General features: G+C 44.8%; 1 protein-coding gene and 1 non-coding gene across 4 annotated transcripts; one reads left to right on the top strand and one right to left on the bottom strand.

Annotated features, from left to right (window-relative positions):
* Positions 1-1,488: 1,488 nt before the first annotated feature.
* LOC134418130 (U12 minor spliceosomal RNA) lies at positions 1,489-1,637 on the bottom strand. Its single transcript, XR_010027717.1, has one exon. It is a non-coding gene; the product is annotated as a U12 minor spliceosomal RNA (small nuclear RNA).
* A 283-nt stretch (positions 1,638-1,920) lies between these two features.
* Positions 1,921-17,160, top strand: POLDIP3 (DNA polymerase delta interacting protein 3). Of its 3 annotated transcripts, none has more exons than XM_063154669.1 (9): positions 1,921-2,049; positions 5,292-5,679; positions 7,961-8,035; positions 9,877-9,972; positions 11,788-11,970; positions 12,821-12,898; positions 13,491-13,620; positions 14,806-14,872; positions 15,208-17,160. In XM_063154669.1, the coding sequence occupies exons 1-9, from the start codon at positions 1,991-1,993 to the stop codon at positions 15,380-15,382; spliced, it is 1,251 nt and encodes a 416-aa protein (XP_063010739.1). In that variant the 5' UTR covers positions 1,921-1,990; the 3' UTR covers positions 15,383-17,160. The 3 variants fall into 3 exon arrangements, with proteins under 3 accessions (XP_063010739.1, XP_063010738.1, XP_063010740.1); XM_063154668.1 differs by having other exon boundaries at positions 7,958-8,035; XM_063154670.1 differs by lacking the exon at positions 1,921-2,049 and adding an exon at positions 2,608-2,754 and having other exon boundaries at positions 7,958-8,035.
* The last annotated feature ends 136 nt before the right edge of the window (positions 17,161-17,296 follow it).

The raw sequence follows: 17,296 nt of genomic DNA, 5'->3' as shown, positions 1-17,296 counted from the left end.
TTCTCACAACACCCTAACTCATGCCCCCCAATCAGCCTCCCACAGAGACTGAACATGGGAAGGTGGAAGCCTGCAGAGGGGAGGGAGCTTCACCTTCACCTGCAGTAATGTCTGAGCAGGCCTGGAATTCTTCACCTGGACAAAAGAGGACTTCAGGGATCACAGGTGGAAGAGAGGGTGGGTGGCAGCTACACATACACTCTTCAGCTTCAGTTGCAAGAACTAGGCTGATGGAAGCAAAACAGACAGGAGGATGCAGAAGAAGCAGAGGGTGGAGGTACTGCCTGAAGGAATCGTGGCTGCACAAAGAGCACTAAGGTTGGTGGGGTGTCTGGAAGCCACCTCCACAGGGGTCCTTGCAGGCTGGAAACAGGACACTGGCTAGGTGGCCCTCTAGTCTGGAACCACTGGGGCTGCTCTTAAAGTCAAATGAATTTGCTTAAACAAACATTGCCTGTTGGTTTTGCAACAGCAAAGCAAATATCACACATTTCCCACCCCATCGCCTCAGTTTGATCAAGTACCTCAACAGCTGCAGAAAGGCAGCACAAAAAGGGCTGTATTTGTAGCACTGCAGTCGTGTGCCACCCTGGAGCTGGATCAAGCACCAGTGCACAACCAAGCAGGGACCTGGCATCACCGCTGGTATGGCTTCAGACTCACAAAGGCCTCCTGAGAGGAAATCAGGGCTGTGGCAGCCTGAGCCTGTGTGGCTGTGAGCAGCTGAATCAGCTGCTATGTCTCCTCTGTCATGGTCCCCAGCCCTCCCTGGCAGCTCCCGCACTGTTGAAGTCCAGGAGCTTCCCCCTGGATCTCATGGAATGTGTTCGGGCCGCCAGTTCCACAGCAACACGATGGGTGCTGCAGCACGCACGGCAAAGCCCCAGGGCTACTGCAGCTCAGTATTCGGTGCTGGGGAAAGGGCAGAACGGGAACAGCGGGCAGGAGAAGGGGTCGCAAACGAACCTCGTGCCAGAGCTGCGGGCGGGAGCAAAGCCGCGTTTTGGAGCAGCTGCGGCTGTGACACGCTGCAAAGGGGCGCCTTGAGGGAGGCGCGGCAGCACCGGGGCCCGCAGCGAGACCCCGAGCCGCCGTCGTGCAGGTCATGACAGGGCAGGGCCCCGGGAGCTCACCGCTGCCCGAGGCACCATTTCACTTCCACTGCTAGCTTGATTTTAAACGGTGTAATTGCTCCCTCAGAAGAACAGAAAAGGAATTGCTTCCTGCAGAGACATGAAGTATTTATTAGGCTGGGTTGGTGGTTTATTGTATTAAGCCTCGTGGAGACCCTTAAGGCACCTCAGTGAACAGAGCGACAAGAGAAAAGCACAGGTTCAGGCACTTCTGCGCTTTAGGCCGGTTGGCATTTCCGTTCGCGGCGCGCCCTCGTGAGGCGCTGGCGCTGTGCCGCCTCCGGGAGCAGCGCGGAGCCACCCGGGAGCGCCCCGGGAACGGCAGTTCTGTCCTTGGCACAAGCGCCACGGAGGTCGGGCAGATCACGGCACCCGGGCATCCCGCGAAGTAAGCGGGGCACCCAGGGGCGACCTGTACCCGCACAAAAATTCCTCTCACATTGGTAGTGAGGACCCGGGCGTCACCCCGGGTCGTTATTTTCCTTACTCATAAGTTTAAGGCATGACCTCAACCTCCCCGCGCCGCTGGGACACGGCTCCGCACTAACTCCACAGGTCAGGGCGAGCGCCTCCCGAAGCGGCATCTGGCTGGCATACAGTGGCCTCAACACTGCGTTCGGTCCTTGTCCCCTTTCGCGCCGCGGAACCGCTGCTACGGGCCGAACCGAGCCGCGACGTGCCGCGCCGTATGCAAATGAGAGACTCGGCGGCCGCGGGGAGTTGTGGGGCGCCCCGGCGCAGTGGGCGGAGCCTGGGCGGGGCCCGCCGTACTTCTGGGGGCGGGGCGAGGAGCGGAAGTCGTGAGGTGTCACCTCCGGGACTCGCTCGCTGCGTCTCATCGTTGGGGCCGCGACAAGATGGCGGACCTGTCTCTGGACGAGCTCATACGGAAACGCGGTGTGACGGTGAAGGGGAGGTGAGCGGTTGGGACGGCGACGCAGCGCCTCGGGCCGGCGGTCCCCGGCCGCTCTTCGAGGGTCCTTTCGGGTGGCTCCGCTCCGAGGGCTGCGGGCCGCAGCTGTCTCGGCGCGGCCCGGCCCTGCTCCCGCCCTCGCGTTCCCATTGGCTGCCCGCGGGCCTGCGGGACCGCGCTGCCATGCGATTGGCGGCGGCGGCCGTCACTCAGGGCCGGGGCGGGGGTCGGGCCCCCATCTCGGCCCCTGTGCCTGGCGCTGCCCCGGTGGGGCAGGAGCGCTCAGCGGCCCATCCCCTCTCGGTCCTGTTGGGACTCCTGGCGCCGTCCCTTGTTTCGCTGAACCTTCCGACTTGCCTCCTGCTTGTCCCCGCCGATTAACCCAGCGCTGCTCCCTGTAGCGGGGTGGGCGCCCCGAACCCCGCCGGTAGCGGGCCGCAGGTGTTACCCAGGCGGTGCCCGGTGCCCCCGCGCTCCCGGGCGCGGCTCGGGGCATTGTGGGCGAGCCGTGGCAGCGCTGCTGGTGCTCGGGGAGCCGTAACCGACCGGGGCCGCCGGGCGCCCGCGCGGGGGAGGCTGCCGGGCATGGGGCGCAGCGCTGCCCGGCTCTCGGAAGGTGCCGTCCCTCCAGCGTAGTCAGTGGGGCTCCGAGCGATTGTCTGAAGTGGCTGAGAGGACGTGGAGCATGTTGCAGATCGGAGCTGCAAGGTCAGGGTATTTCTTTGCATGGCAGATGTCTCCAGTCTAGGCTGGGCCATTTGCTTCCACAGTTGGCAGTTCTTACCTGGGTTCTCCTTCGGTAGCTTTTCATTTTCCCTTTTGCCGTAGTCTCTTAATGCTTCTGAAGAACTTGTCCCCCATCTCTGTTAGCTCAGTGTGCTCTTCTTTTGTTGGATTTTTTCCCTTCGTTTTTTTTTTTTTTTTAATTCATTAGTCTTCGTTTTTGACTCTGAATGTGTATACACTTACGTGTCTAGAGTAATATTCTGAAAGTTATCTGCTAACATATACTACCAAAACATTCAAACATATTTAAATCCTAGTCTAGACAAAGCCTTGGCTTTGCACTTTCATTCATGTTATCCTGCATATTTGGAAGAGTCTTAGTCTGCTTACTATGCCCCAAGTACCTCCTTTATCCCTTTTCAAATCCCTCCTTAACTCTCATTTCTTCCAGGAATTCTTCCTACTTTTTTTTTTTTTTTGCTGAGCAATAATCCCTCTGCAGCACTGTAAGAATTGTGCCCCACACTCTTCTTGTATGTTGTGTTTAGCTCACTTTATAAATTCCTCAAGTAGCAAACTTGGCTTTGTGAAGTCTGGATAAACTGAATAAAGTTAAGTCATTATATCCATGCTATTTAGTAGTCTAGATGAAATAAAAGAAAAAAATTCACTAATAAAATATGCTGGTCCATAACATATTCAAGCCAGAGCTTGGACTCCTGGAAAGTGAGTTCGATGTTTGAGATCTGCTTTTATTTCAGGTGCTGTGGCACAAATAGCTAAGCAGTTAATGCTCTTGTAGAGTAAGCAATTATCTGTGAGAGAGAGTTGCTTATTAGGGTAAAGACACCAGAAATGGTGTAATCTTCAGTTTCTTAACCTATTTTGTTGAGTTTTGTTATCAACAGTCTTAACTAACTCTAGTTTAAATGTTGTCACATACGTTTCTGGTTTTACTTTGGCCTCTCTCATGAACCACTCATCCAGCCCTTTGCAGCGCTCCAGCTGAGTGCTTCCAACATGGCTAAATAAACGTTTCTTAAAATTGCAAGGAAAGTCTTGCTCTGGCTCTGTTGCTTTGTGGTATTGTTAGGCTCCTGTGTTCTGAGTTTATTTTCATAGATGGTCTTAATAATCCTCCTGTTTCTTCTAGCTAGTTTGCTTTGCCTGTAGAAGAGAGCAGCCATAGGACTCTTAGGTAATAAAATGGGACTCCAGTCCCAGCTTTCCAGACATTTAGACACAAGAATGAAAGAGGCAGAAGCAGAGGTTAAGTCTTTAATCTGTCAGCTGGTTGGGGTTTTTTGTAAAGATCTCTCCGTTGAAAGTACATGGCTGTAAATAATGTGAAGATTGTGGAGTTAGATCGGTAAGTACTGATATAAGGGTGCATGAAGAATTGAAATAGCATCATAATTTGGTTTTGTGATACTAACCTTTTGATTATTACAACAAATTCCAGGTATCTGCTTTTAGACTTTGTAATACTGGACAACACATTTCTGAAAGCGAACTTTGTAACCCTATATTTTGACTTCTAAAAAGTCAGCAGCAAGAATATTTTTTCTCTCTCTTTTTTTTTTTTTTTTTTAATATGAAGAAACCCAGTGAAAAAGAAAAAACTTTAAAAATAGTCATCAGAGGAACTCCATTAAGAAATTAGATAAATTTTTTTTGTTCTTTGGGCAGGTTTTGAAAAAGTGTATCAGACCTGTAACAAGAAGGTAGTTCTAGCTTTCACCCTGTATTGTGCTGCTTTTTAGGAATACTTGTACAAATACAAGTACAAATGCTGTCGTTTTTGTGGGCTGTTGTCTTTCTGTGCTCAGTATTGTAATAATGATATGCTTAAAAAGTACAGGCCATCAAGTGCAGTAGTTCTTTTATTAGATTAAAGAAGAGGCAGTCATGTTAAAAAGTAATTGACTAACGACTATTCTTGCTGGAAGCTAATCAACCTTGAAACTGGTGGCTTTGAACTAAGATTGTTACTGGTGCTTGTACATACTAAAATTTGAGTTGCTGTCCTCCCACAGATCTCAACTTGCTGCCCAGAATTCTTGAATTCATGTGTGGTTGCATGTTTCCTTCATATCAGGATTTATTAGTGAATTAGAGAAGATGCTTTAGCAGACCTCTTCACTCCTAAAGTTGAAAAGTCTGATCCTGTTCCTCTTTGTCTTCAAAGGTGGCCCCAAAGTACCTGAGTTGTTGAATTTTGTGTAAATGTAGTATGTACTTAGCACAGCTGAAGTCAGACCCTTTAGTTTGTAAATGTGAGCTGAAGGGTGGATTTTGGAAAGAAATTCCTTAGCTGATTATGTAGAAAAAAAAATCCAGCATAAAAGAGCTTAGGAGTTCTACTGTTGTATTTGGATGTCCAACTGGAGTGGATTTTTGTGCAGTAATAATGAACTTTTGTTTGCAGCAACACAAATACTTTTATTGACACTGTATTGACACATAATGCCTGAAACTTACTTTTTTTTTTTTTTTTTTCCTCTTTTTCCCCCCCTCAGACTTAACACAAGGCCAGTGTTTGGAGGTGTAAGATCTCGCATTGGGATCCAGCAAAATCTTCTGAATAGATCATCACCAGCTGTGAGCTTCCAGCAGACTTTTGATGCCCGACAGAAGATAGGACTCACTGATGCCAGGCACAAACTGGGGGTGAAGGATGCCCGAGAAAAACTGCTTCAAAAGGACGCTCGCTTCAGAATCAAAGGGAAGGTGCAGGATGCTCGCGAGATGTTGAATTCCCGCAAGCAGCAAAGTGTGGCTGCTGAGAAGGTGACCAAAGTGGTGGATGCCAGAGAGAAGATCAGCTTAAAAAGGAGCACTCCAGCTGCTATCAGCCCAGCTATGGGGACAGTAAATCCAGCTGTGAAAATCACCAAAACTATTCAAGTAGGTGAATGAGTCACCTCTGAGCCCCTCAGTTACTCTACAGCAGTGCAGTAGACCTGATAATACTTCAGTATGTTCATATGGTTGCAATAGAAGCAAGTACAGTTCATTCCAGCCTGTGGGGTGGGATTCTGATCCTTTTGTGTGTCCTTGCAGCTGCTTGGGACTTTTTGTAGAATCTCACCTCTCATTTAAATTTTCATTTTCATTTTGGGCCCAAAAAGACTAAGGCAGAGCTCCTGTCAGCATTAAAAGAGATGTCTTGAATGGTTAAGTAGTCTTTTTCCTGCCTGAATGCAAACAAAATGATGCAGATTTTTTGTCATTCTTATACTGCCCCTCTTTGCAAGTCTGATGTGGTGGATTGTCCTGTATAGATAACTGGTTTATCCTAGGGGTGGAATAGCAGTTTAGAATATGCAGCTGTGTTTGTATCTAAGGAAATTTAAAATTCAATGAGCCATTCTACAATTTTCTCTTTTTATACTTGTCTAGTTTCCAGGGGTTTGCCTGATCACATGAAGCATTCCTGCTGAGGCTCAAGATTTATTTCAATTGTATTATAATCAGTTGATCACCCTGACCTGCTGATTTCCTGGGCCAGTTTTCTGATTTGACTTTGCTGTGTGCGTAGCAACTTGATTCTTAGCCAGCTTCTCTGAGAAACTCCTGCTCTTGAGCTGTGTCTGTTAGATACAATGTGTAGAGTCAGAAGAGAAATTTCCAGACTGTTGGGATTGTTGAGTGGTTTTGCTCCTTACCTCTACAAGCGTGGAACTGAAGTTCCTAGTCTACCTCTTTCATTTTCAATCTCCCAAAAATCAGCAGTGTGCTCACTCATACCCAGGAATCTGTTGTCACCCCTTTGAAAGCCTAGATGAGTCTGCTTTCTGTTCAGCTCTGGGTTTTGCTGAACATAAATGTCAAACATGTTTCTTCTGCAGATGGGCCTAGGAATTTTCCCACTAGTCTGCAGGTTTCCTGCCAGGCTGATGTAAGGAGGAGAAAGGGCTCTTGAAGCAGTAAAAAGGGCTGATGGCAGAGCAGTAGAGCCATCTGTTCAGCAGTTGTTAATTAGGAGGGTGATCAGTACTCTTGCTGTCCTTCTGAGCCAAATCACCAGCATCAGCCATGAGGAATTGAACATCTTCTACAAAGTTTCTAGGAGTTAAAGTAGTTTCCAGAGACTTGGTGCAGTACTGACCTGGTGTTTTTGTTTGACTTGTTTTGACCAATACTATTTTCTGTTTGCTAGACAACAGAGTGCAAGGGAACATATATATTTATACATAGGGTATCATGGTGATTCAGACTGTAGACAGAACCTTGCACATAAGCAATTCTCTAAAAGTTTCTTTGTACTGAAATTCCAAATTGCCCCTGGCCCTCCTATCTTCCCAAACGTGGGAGTGGAATCAAACTAGTCTGTCTTGATTCCAGGTACAGCATACACCTCTAAATGTCCTGTCCTGAGGTCTTGTTTATCATGAAGCAAGGAAAAATCTTTGAAGCCGAAAAATTAGAGTAGGTCTGCTGGTGTTTCTGTAGGATGGGTATCGTTGTTTCTTTGATTAGCAGATTGAAACATGAGGTGCTATGGTATAAATTGCAGTCTAGAGAAAATGCAAATCTGAAGATTTTATTACCTGTGTGGACTATTTTGGTGAGAATATATATTCTTTAATGGACAGATTCCAGCTTTTTCAGAAAAACAGAAGAGCATTTGTATGGGTTTTGTGGCATGATTTCAGTTATTGATTAGTACAGCTACATTCCCTACCTCCTTCTGTTGTGATTTCCCTGTTTCATGGTCTAATGGGCTGCACACTACCCTGTGCAGCATTTTATTCCACTGCAGCTTATTCCAGCTTTAGTGCTAAGGGACAGTGAATACTTCTCCTTTTGCTTGATGGAGACATGAAAGAAGACACAGCTACTTTCTGACTTAGCCCATTCGTGGTTTTGTATTGGCAGAAATGTAGATCTAGTAGTCCTGACAGGACTGAAGTTAACTTCCCTTCCCAGTAATCTTGGACTAAACCCTAACTAATTTGAATCCATTTCTTCATATGGTCTTAGATTTTAAGTGAAGCTATCTCATATTGAACATATCACAGGAAATACAGGTGTTACCCAGGAGCATATTGTGGTAATATATTTCAAAGCAGGGAAGGTAAGTTTTATATAAGTGATCTCAGGTTACTCAACTAAAGCTTTGATCTTCTGAACCTGGTGGACTGTAGTGCTTAATGCTTTGGTTCTTTATCTCTAACTGTAGCAGAAGCCTCCAGTTCCTGGACACTCTCATCCAGCAGGAATGAGGATCAATGTGGTGAACAACCATACTCATAAACAGGTGTGTACCTGCTCTGTACTCTTTGTTAACTTTAACAGGGAAGAAAATCTGTCCATAAACATTGGCAGGTGCAAAGAAAACTCTTAAGTAGGAGAGAGGAACATTGGAAAGTGCTCCATCAGCTTAGCTTTCGTGTCTTGTGTGGTTAAAATAGTTTCATGGTAATTGAGGTTTTCATTTAGTATAATTTATCTTGATTCCTAGTGTATTTGAATGAGATACATGAATGAGAAGTAGATATTCCCAGTTTTACCTCTATGCCAATGGTGTACTTTTTCCCTAGAGGCTGACCTCTAGCTCTGATATATTTGTATAAATTTCTTATGACATCACATCAGATCAAGTTATTTACTGTTTTGATTCACCGTGCTGCCAGCCTCTTCAGAGAGAGGATGTGACTGCACATGGTCAGATGTGCTGCAGTGAGGTGGGAGAGGGTATAACCTTCCTGTGAAAGCTGCAGTCCTGATAGGGAGTGATGTTACCTAGTATTCTGATGTACTTCCAGAGTTCCCATAGCCCTTATCAAGGAGATTGTGAGAAAGACCTTAGAGTATTGTCTTTCTGGGATCAGTTTTAATGGATTTTGTCACAGCCCCCAGCCATTCAGCCACCTTACTACCTTGGGTGCTTATAGAGAGGAATTGGATATTGTTATTACTTATATTATTGTGTGTGTATACACAAAGTATTGCATGAAATACTGGAAAACTGACATTTCACAATATCCTGTCAGGTGACTTTTTTGCCATGATTATCATAATTTTAGCTGTTTGTGTATGCTACCTTTATGCTGGCCTGCTACCATCACCTATCCCAGATGCTGTTGTTTGAGGAAGTGTCTTCATTATTGTGACCTTATCACTGGAAACGTGGAATCCATTTCATTTTGTCTCAAGCTCAAGTCCATTGTCCTGCTCCCTAGTGTTTTTCCCAGCTCTTTTATTTTCTGCACAATTCTCCTCTGTTCTCTGGCCATTTTCAGTTTTTTTTCCTTCATAGCATTTCTGTCACTAGAACAACTTCCTTGTTTGTAAACCAAAATCTTGCTGACTCTGGACAACCCACTGATTTTGCAAGCTCTCATTGCTAATCCCTCCAGTTTTCTTTAGCTTTTTAGTGAATTAATGGGAAGCTGTTTGCAGTTGTGATTTCTTATGTTTTGGGCACTGCTATTTGTGTCTAGACTTTTTCTTAAAGTTATTTAGAGTCAACGAAAAAAATGCTTGTGTAGGAGCTCACCTCAGTATTTTAAGGCAAGGCTATGAGTGTTAAGCTGAACTGGAAAATGAATTATTCATTCAGTAAAGCTCTTAGTGCAGTGTTTTCTAGGGCCAGATGGATATGTCCTGTGCTAAGGAAAGCAGGCTATTCAAAAGAAATGTTCTGTTTAGATGTATTCAGCAGGCACTTGTTTAGTTAAAAAAAAACAACAATGAAAAACCCGAAACAAACAAAAAGAAACCCCACCTCACACCCCCAAACTAATTTAAAAATCACATGCACAGGTGTCAACTGTAAAGGTAGGAGGATGCTAAAATGTAAGACACTGAGGCTCTGTTCCAATAATGTAGCTTCAACAGTCCTAATGAGGTCCAGGAGAAGAGGGATCTGGATGTGATTTCAGTATATCTAGGGAAACAGTTTTACTGTGATGTTTTTGGAAAGAAAGTCCTATAGTTTTTATGCTGATGTTTTGACATGGACTTGTATACCTGAAACTAAAATGCAGTGTAAATGTTCATTAGCTGAAGATGGTTGAAGGCAGGAGAGAACTCCCTATATTTTAAATGTCTCAGTGAAGTCTGCCTGCATGTAAACTATTGCCTTCTTCACTTCAGGGTCTGTATGACACAGAAGATGATGAGGAAAGTGTCTCTCCCCTTCCTAGCAAACAGATGAAAATCACCACCACAAACAGTTTCCTGCACAACTCGGTAAGGGGTCATCTGAGCAGCCTCCACCATGCCATGCTCACATTGCATGGACACAGAGGCTGTGTCTTTACAGGACTTACCTATCAGACAGTTCTTGTAAAGTCTGTAAATGAAGTTTTCTCCTCAAATATTTGCTCTTCAGCCTACCCTTCCTTTGTGCCAGTGCTTCTACTGTTATTTTTGGAACAGAGTTCTCTTAGGGTAACTGGTTTTATGGGTTCTCAGCAAGTAGAATGTGTGCTTTCTGCCCTGCTGGCAGGTTGTTGTATCCTGGCTCTTTCTTGCTGAGGAAGTGCATCTAACTTGTTTTGTTACTGTTTGAGTAAACCAGCAAGGGAAGTTTCTGCTGCTGGAGACTGGGCATCAAAGCAGGAAATCTCTTGCCGTGCAAAAACCGTAGTAGGCATCTTGTTGGGGGGACTGTTTCTCTGGAGAAGATGGAATTTCAGACAAATTGCAGACAAATGTAAGGTCCTGCTTTTGGCATGGAATGGCCTTCTGCTGCTTAAACTGAGAACTGACTGGCTAGAAAGCAGCAGCAGCTCTGTAGGAAGGAGCCTAGGGGTCCTACTGAGTCATCTGCTAAGGGTGAGTGAGTAGTGCATCCTTCCAGAAACAAAGGCCAACTTTAGATAATTAATCAAGGAAGATAATTATTCCTGTTTGACATTTTAAGACTGCATCCAGAATTCTGTGCTTATCTTGGGGCTCTGCAGTACAAGAAAGACTTGGCTGGAACCAGTTAACAGGGTGGTCAGAGAGCTGCACCATATTATGCATGAGGAGAGTGTGAGAGAGTAGTGTCTCAAGGCTGAGAAGGCTATAGTGAGATCTACAGTGAGAGTGAGTCCACTCTCACTGCCTGGAAAAGTCAAAACCCAGGTTCTTTTCAGGAGTGACCACGGAGAAGACAAACCAATAAATGTGCTGCAGCAAAAGAAATTCTAGTTGGTGAAATTCTCACAGTATTGATCAGCATCAGGCACAGAGACCAAGAGAGGTTGTGCAGTCATCATTCTTGAATTTTCAGTGCTTAGCTGGATAAGGCCCTTGCCAGCCTTAATGTGTGCTTGAAGTTAACCCTGCTTCAGACATGGGACTTGGGCACAGGTTTGGGCTAAGTTATTCTCTGGTCTTGGAAAAGCAAATTCATGTGGTTTTACCATCATGCAGGCACTGTAGTACAGTGATTACCCCAGGAATTTATTTCCTTGTGTGGGTATTCAGAATAGAACTTCTGGCTATTTGTGATTCTCAAATAATCTTATTAAGGTTTTTTGAGGGTTTTTTTTTTTTTTTTGCAGGAGTAAATTTGTTCTTTCCAGTGTTCACAGCAGCTTCCAAGCACAAGTTTTAGTCTGGCTTTAAACTTTCAGCCTAAGCTCCATGTGTTTGTGTGCCCTACCTTGGTGATTCTGAGGAATTACTGCCTTTTGTTCTGTGGATTCTCAGTCTTACTGTTAATGAGCAATCTTTGTGAACTCTTTGTAAAAGTACTTGAAAGTCTGCAGATGAAAGGAGCTTTTCAAATTCAGATCATATTGTTAAAGTTTGTTTATGAAAAGTATGAAACCAAAAAGTGCTTATGAGGGAAGTGCTCTTTCTAGATAAGCATACCTTTTAATGTTTATGCCCAGAAACCTGCACTGATTTTTTTTCTCTGAGCCTTTTGAAAGTCTCCAGCACTGTGTAGTGGTTTTGACACTGGGAAGGACATGCAGTGCATGCTAGTAATACTCTGGTGGTGGTGCTTGAAGAAAAGTGATGGCTTTTGTAGGCTGTAGCTCTGAGATACTTTATTTTTTCTTCCTGTAGACTGGTCTGAGCAGCAATAAATTCTCTCTGTCCAAGACTGTTCCCCTGACTAAAGTGGTCCAGAACGACACATACACAGCTCCACCTGCAACTGCCCCTCCTATGCGGACAAAGGCCTTGGCAAACATGTCCCGGACCTTAGTGACAAAGGAAGTGCCTCCAAAAGAGCCAGCGCCTGTTGAGGTGAGCTCAGGGAAGGGCAAAATGCTCTTTATGGAAGTCTCTGAAACATCTGAATCTTGTTCATTGGACATGTGAGCAGCTCATTTGTGCCTGCCTTTCATCATTAGTTCTGGGATGTCATCGAGGTTGTTCTGATAACTGCAGTTCGTGTCCCAAGAATTTGAAACCTCTGTAAACATCCTTTCCCTGCACATGATCCTGGAAGAATCCATATTATAGGGCGGTGGCAGTTGTTGTTTGGGCACTCCTTGGTGGCTTTCATGTCCTTAGGAGTAGTGTTTTAACACTGTTTGATACATTGTATGTTACATGTCCACTCCAGCTAGCAAGGAGAAAAAAGAGTTATTGCAAATGTACACGTTTTCATCTAGACATGAGACCTCCCAGGCAGTTTGTAGACAGCCTGCCTGGAATTGCTTTGCCAAACTGCCTGATGTTGGGTACAAGTAACCCACCAGGTGTTCCTAGGTGTGCTGAGTTCAGCATGCTCATGAGAGGCTGGAGCTGTATATTGGGGTTTGCTGGCTGGTGTAGAGTACAACAGAGACAGGCTATTAAAAGTGGGCATGACCAGAGTACTGTGTATACTGTGGATTAAGTTAATGTTATTCTTGAGAATAAGAGTGAAAAATTACTTCAGAGAAAAACTAGCATGGAAAAGAAGTTCCTTTTTGCTGTCAGATGAGCTGGGCTTTAGTAAACATTGATATTTCCCATTACTAGCTTTAGCTTTCTCCTTTGTGTGTGTGTACAGGCATTCCCAGACATATCCTTAGAGACTTTTTATTGCTTTCTCTGCTGTGCTGTATTTTGTGCCATATTTCTGTGATGCATTTGTTTGTGTTGGCAGCTGGCGTTCAGTCCTTTGGAAGGCACAAAGATGACCGTAAATAATCTGCATCCTCGAGTCACAGAAGAAGATATTGTTGTGAGTGTTGCTTGCTGCCAGACTGTGCATGAGTGACACTTCCTTTCTGTGTCCTGCCTCTCTTGATAAATCACTTGATCTTTGGTGAATGCAGTGAAGAGGGGTGTGATGTGGGTTTGCTGTCCGTGCAAAAACTTTGAGGGTTCCTGATTGTTTGGGGACACTTTTTGTTTACAAAAAGTTTGTTTACACTTTTTTTAAAAAGTGTGTGCTTAAGAACATGGGACAAAATCCCACAGAGTATTTTGAGGTACCTGACATCACTTAGAAGAAGAGTTCACACCAAATGATTCTTCTACCCAAACTGATGTCCCTGTCCAAATTATCTGGGGGCTTCCATTCTCACCAGGCTGAGAATGAATCTGGTCTTTGTGCATGAAAAACATTACCAGGTACTGGCCTTGAACTTCCCTGCTTGTGTGCTCTCTATTCCTAGTGCCAAGTACTTATACCATAACAAACACAGTAAGACAAGTGTCCAGATCCTGTCAGGTATTTAATAAGCAGGATGGGTGGTGTGATGAAGCAAGTAAACCCTTCTCATGCAGTGCCTTTGATGTGACCGTGGTTGTGACTGACTCTCTGCCCTCAGGAGTTATTCTGTGTCTGTGGCGCCCTGAAGCGAGCCCGGCTGGTGCACCCTGGTGTGGCTGAGGTAGTATTTGTGAAGAAAGAAGATGCTATCACAGCATATAAGAAATACAACAACAGGTGTTTAGATGGTAAGTTTGATGCCAGAGTTGCATGTAGGATAAATAAATCAAGCATGGCTTTTCCACCTGAGTGGAAGGTTTAAAAGTATCTTAGATGTGAATATGCTAGCAAGAGAGAAATGCCAGAAAATCAGTTCAAGAGCTAGATAAGACAATTACTGCTGTGTAACTAGCTGAATATATGCACAGTTTATTTAAATGAAATTTAAAACCCCACCCACATTTTCCTAGAAAAAGAAGGTTGAGAGCTGGAGGCAGGGTCCTGATGAGTCTCCTGCTCTAACTTTCAGATGTAATTCTTGTGTTTCTAATTTGGTACTAAGAGCTGGAAGGTTGTTGCAGTTGAGACAGAGACAATTCAAATTCAAAGCAACACTCCATTTTCAGAAGGCTTCAAACTGTTTTTTATTATAGCATCTGTGCTTTTTACGCATTCTTAAAAAACTCATAAGTTTACACTTTACTCATTGGTCACAAGAGACAAAGTGCTTATTGGAATAGGCAGTTGCAGGTTTCTCTTATTTATCCATCTTTCTTTCTTGGTTTCTATGTCAATGACCCTGGTAGAAAATTCTTTCAGGGATGAACATGGATCCTCTTATCAAACATCTCTCTGGCTCACAGAAGTCACTGTAAAACCTCTTAGACAGAAAGTCCTTAGGAAGGCTTTACCTGCTTACAGAGCTGCTTGCAAAGTACAAGTAAAACTGGTATTTGCAATAGTTTCAGGGTATACTCAGAAACATGTTGAATTGGACTTGCAAAATAGTATCAGATTCTCCATAAACTGTGAATAATGCAGTTTTATATTTTAACCATGTTAAACTGAAATTATTGTTGAACTGTTAATTTTTAGCTGGAAATAGGTGCTTTTTCTTTCTTTAGATGAATGACATGTTACAGATGTCAGATGAGGAGCAGACAGCTAAGAATGGGAGATCCACTTGTGTCCCTGCTAAGGGCTTCATACTACTGTGTAGCTCGTTAATTAGTATGATCCTTCATATGGTACTGAGTGTTACAGTGGCTCTCTCTTCTGTTGCTCTGATTCTGCAACAAAAGATTATCAGCTGTTTGTTTCTCATGTTTCCCCAGCATGTTGAACTCTGTTGCTTGCACTGTTGTGTGATGTTTCAAGGATCTTGCCTTACCCCACTTCTGATAGAATTAATTTTGTGTTTTGTTTTTATATAGGTCAACCAATGAAATGCAATCTTCATATGAATGGGAATGTCATCACCTCAGACCAGCCTATATTGCTGTAAGTGTCCTTCAGTGGGGAAAAGGTCCAAATGCTTTTGCAGGTTCTATTTTGAGAATTGCTGTCCCTTGGATTTTCTTTCTCTCTCCTTCTGTGGCACAGTATGTTGAGTGGAGTGCAATGTAGCTTGACTACATAGTGTTCTCAGCCTTGAGGCTCAAAAATAATCTGAGATGAGGATATTTTCTTGTGAGAAAAGCATATTTAAAACCTTTATCTCTGATATTGGTAAGGGGGAAACACTGATAACAGTAAATGCAGACACAGTGTTAATTTATTTCTCATAAAGAGTGGTTAAATACTGCCTTTTAAATTCTTTTTTTTTAATCCTCCAGCCGACTGAGTGATACCCCTTCAGTGAAGAAGGAAGGGGAACCACGCCGGTCAAGTGCAAGCGCCTCCTCAAATCCCCCAGCTGAAGTGGACCCTGAAACTATCTTGAAGGCACTCTTCAAATCCTCAGGGGTCTCTGCCTCTGTGCAGCCCACAGAATTCAAAATTAAACTCTGAGAGGGGGGGAGCAAGCAGTGGACTGGAAAACTCATATAAGCTGGGGGATGAGGAAAGTGCAGGAGTGCAGATGTTGTTTGCATTTGCCTGTCCTGAATTTTTTTGTTTTCTATGATCGCTACCTTACTGTACAATAGTGTTTCCTCTTGTGTGTGTACTTTCTGTTTTCATAGTTGGAGTTTTCTTCCATGATTTTTTTCCCAAGAGAATAACCTTCCCCTTCTGCCAGTAATGTATTACCAAGCATATACCATGTAACTCCATCCTTTACTCCAAAGCCCCCAGTGGCCATTAAAAGTGCACATAGACTTTGAGGGAAGGAAGGTGATCTCCTTCTGTTTTCTTCTGACTGACCTTTAACTAAAGGGTGCATCCCCTTGATTGTCCACAGGCAAGAGCACCACGTTGTTTCTGAAGTTGCTGCGCTGGGTACAAAGGCAGGTTGGGCTCCCTCCAGAAAGGACTTGTGTGCATTTGGTGGCATAGCCATTCCTCCTGACTGTTGGGCGCTTTCCTGCTCAGCAGCTGGGACGTTGAGAAGGAGCAGGAGAAGCTGAGCTGCCCTCAGTGTGCCAGCAGAGACATCAGGCAGGAGGGACGTGTGTGTGGGTGCACCGGCCATTGTGCTATGGGCAGGGCTGTTTCAACCCTGGTAGTGCTGGAGGGTTGTTCTGGCATTTGTTCGAGGAATATATTTGCTCTGGAGGGTCAGGCTCAGTTGCTCTCCTCTTTCTGGACTGAAAAATTAAGAACCAGTTGTGTTCAGAGCTAGAAGAAACCCAGTTGTTTGACTCCCATCAGATTATATTGCCTCCTCCTGCTGATGCACAGACATGAGTTTCTTCCTTGCCTTCTAACTCAGCCAGTCTCCTATAGAAAGGAAGGACCTGAGACCCTTTTCAGATCCTAACACACACAAAGTCGCGTGTCTGAGAACTTTGAGAGATGCTATTTGGGCCTTGTTTGGCTGCTGTGTGGTTATGCTGCCGGCATGCCTGGATTTGGAGGACGATGGCTGCAGTGTGTGGCCTCAGGGAGAGGTTTAGGAGCAGCGGGCAGTCAGCGCTGTGTCAGGAACACCGGAGAGCAGTGGCGAGTCCCGTGCAGGGCAGCAAGGACGTGGCGTGGCGTGGGCCCGCGAGTGTGTGTGACAGGCCACTAGGTGGCACTTCCAGTTCTTCCCATTGTTTGTACTGCATTGGCGCCTTGGGTGTTGAACGTCCCAGTAGCTCCACTCGTTTGTGTTTGTTCAGACTGTATTGGAAGAGAGGAAAGCTGAGAGCAATTTCCAGAACTGGGTTGGGGTTTGAACTTGATCCTACTAGCTGAGAGACTAACCTAATCCATTCTGTTCGGCTCTGCTGATTAGCTCCTGTAAGTCCAGATTCTGTTTCTTGGACAACCCCATGTTTCTTTTGCTTTCTTGTTCTGTATGAACTATTTCTTCTATCTAGCTTGTGCAGACCATTCCTTAATCTCACTGTGTCCCTTTTAGCCATGGAAATAATAAGGACTTGGCAGGACTTGTTTTTCTGGAGTACTCTCCTTGGTTTGAAGGCCAGCAACACCATGATTGGTGGGGTGCTTCATGTGAACAGCAGATGTTTGTAGGGGAGGGGACCTAAGACAGCTATTGTTCTCCTTTTTTAGATTGCCCACCAAATACATGTGTTTTAATAAAAAAATAAAAAAAAAGGGGGAGGGAGGGGAAGGAAACATTAGGGATTGGAGAAGATAATGTATTACCTGTTTCTGAATAAACGTTTGTTATACAGAGAGTGGATTCTAAGCCTTTTTAGATGCTGTGAAGCAACTAAAGCTAAGTGGTGGTGTTCCAGTATTGAGTCAATTGCTCTTTCTAAGTGAACGTGGAAATTTCAAAACTGATAACGTGATGAACAGCAAGAGGAGCTT

Source organism: Melospiza melodia, chromosome 4 (assembly GCF_035770615.1).
Source record: "Melospiza melodia melodia isolate bMelMel2 chromosome 4, bMelMel2.pri, whole genome shotgun sequence".
NCBI classification, from domain to species: domain Eukaryota; kingdom Metazoa; phylum Chordata; class Aves; order Passeriformes; family Passerellidae; genus Melospiza; species Melospiza melodia.
Note: the sequence above shows the minus strand (reverse complement) of the source record. Positions and strands in the feature narration are given on the sequence as shown.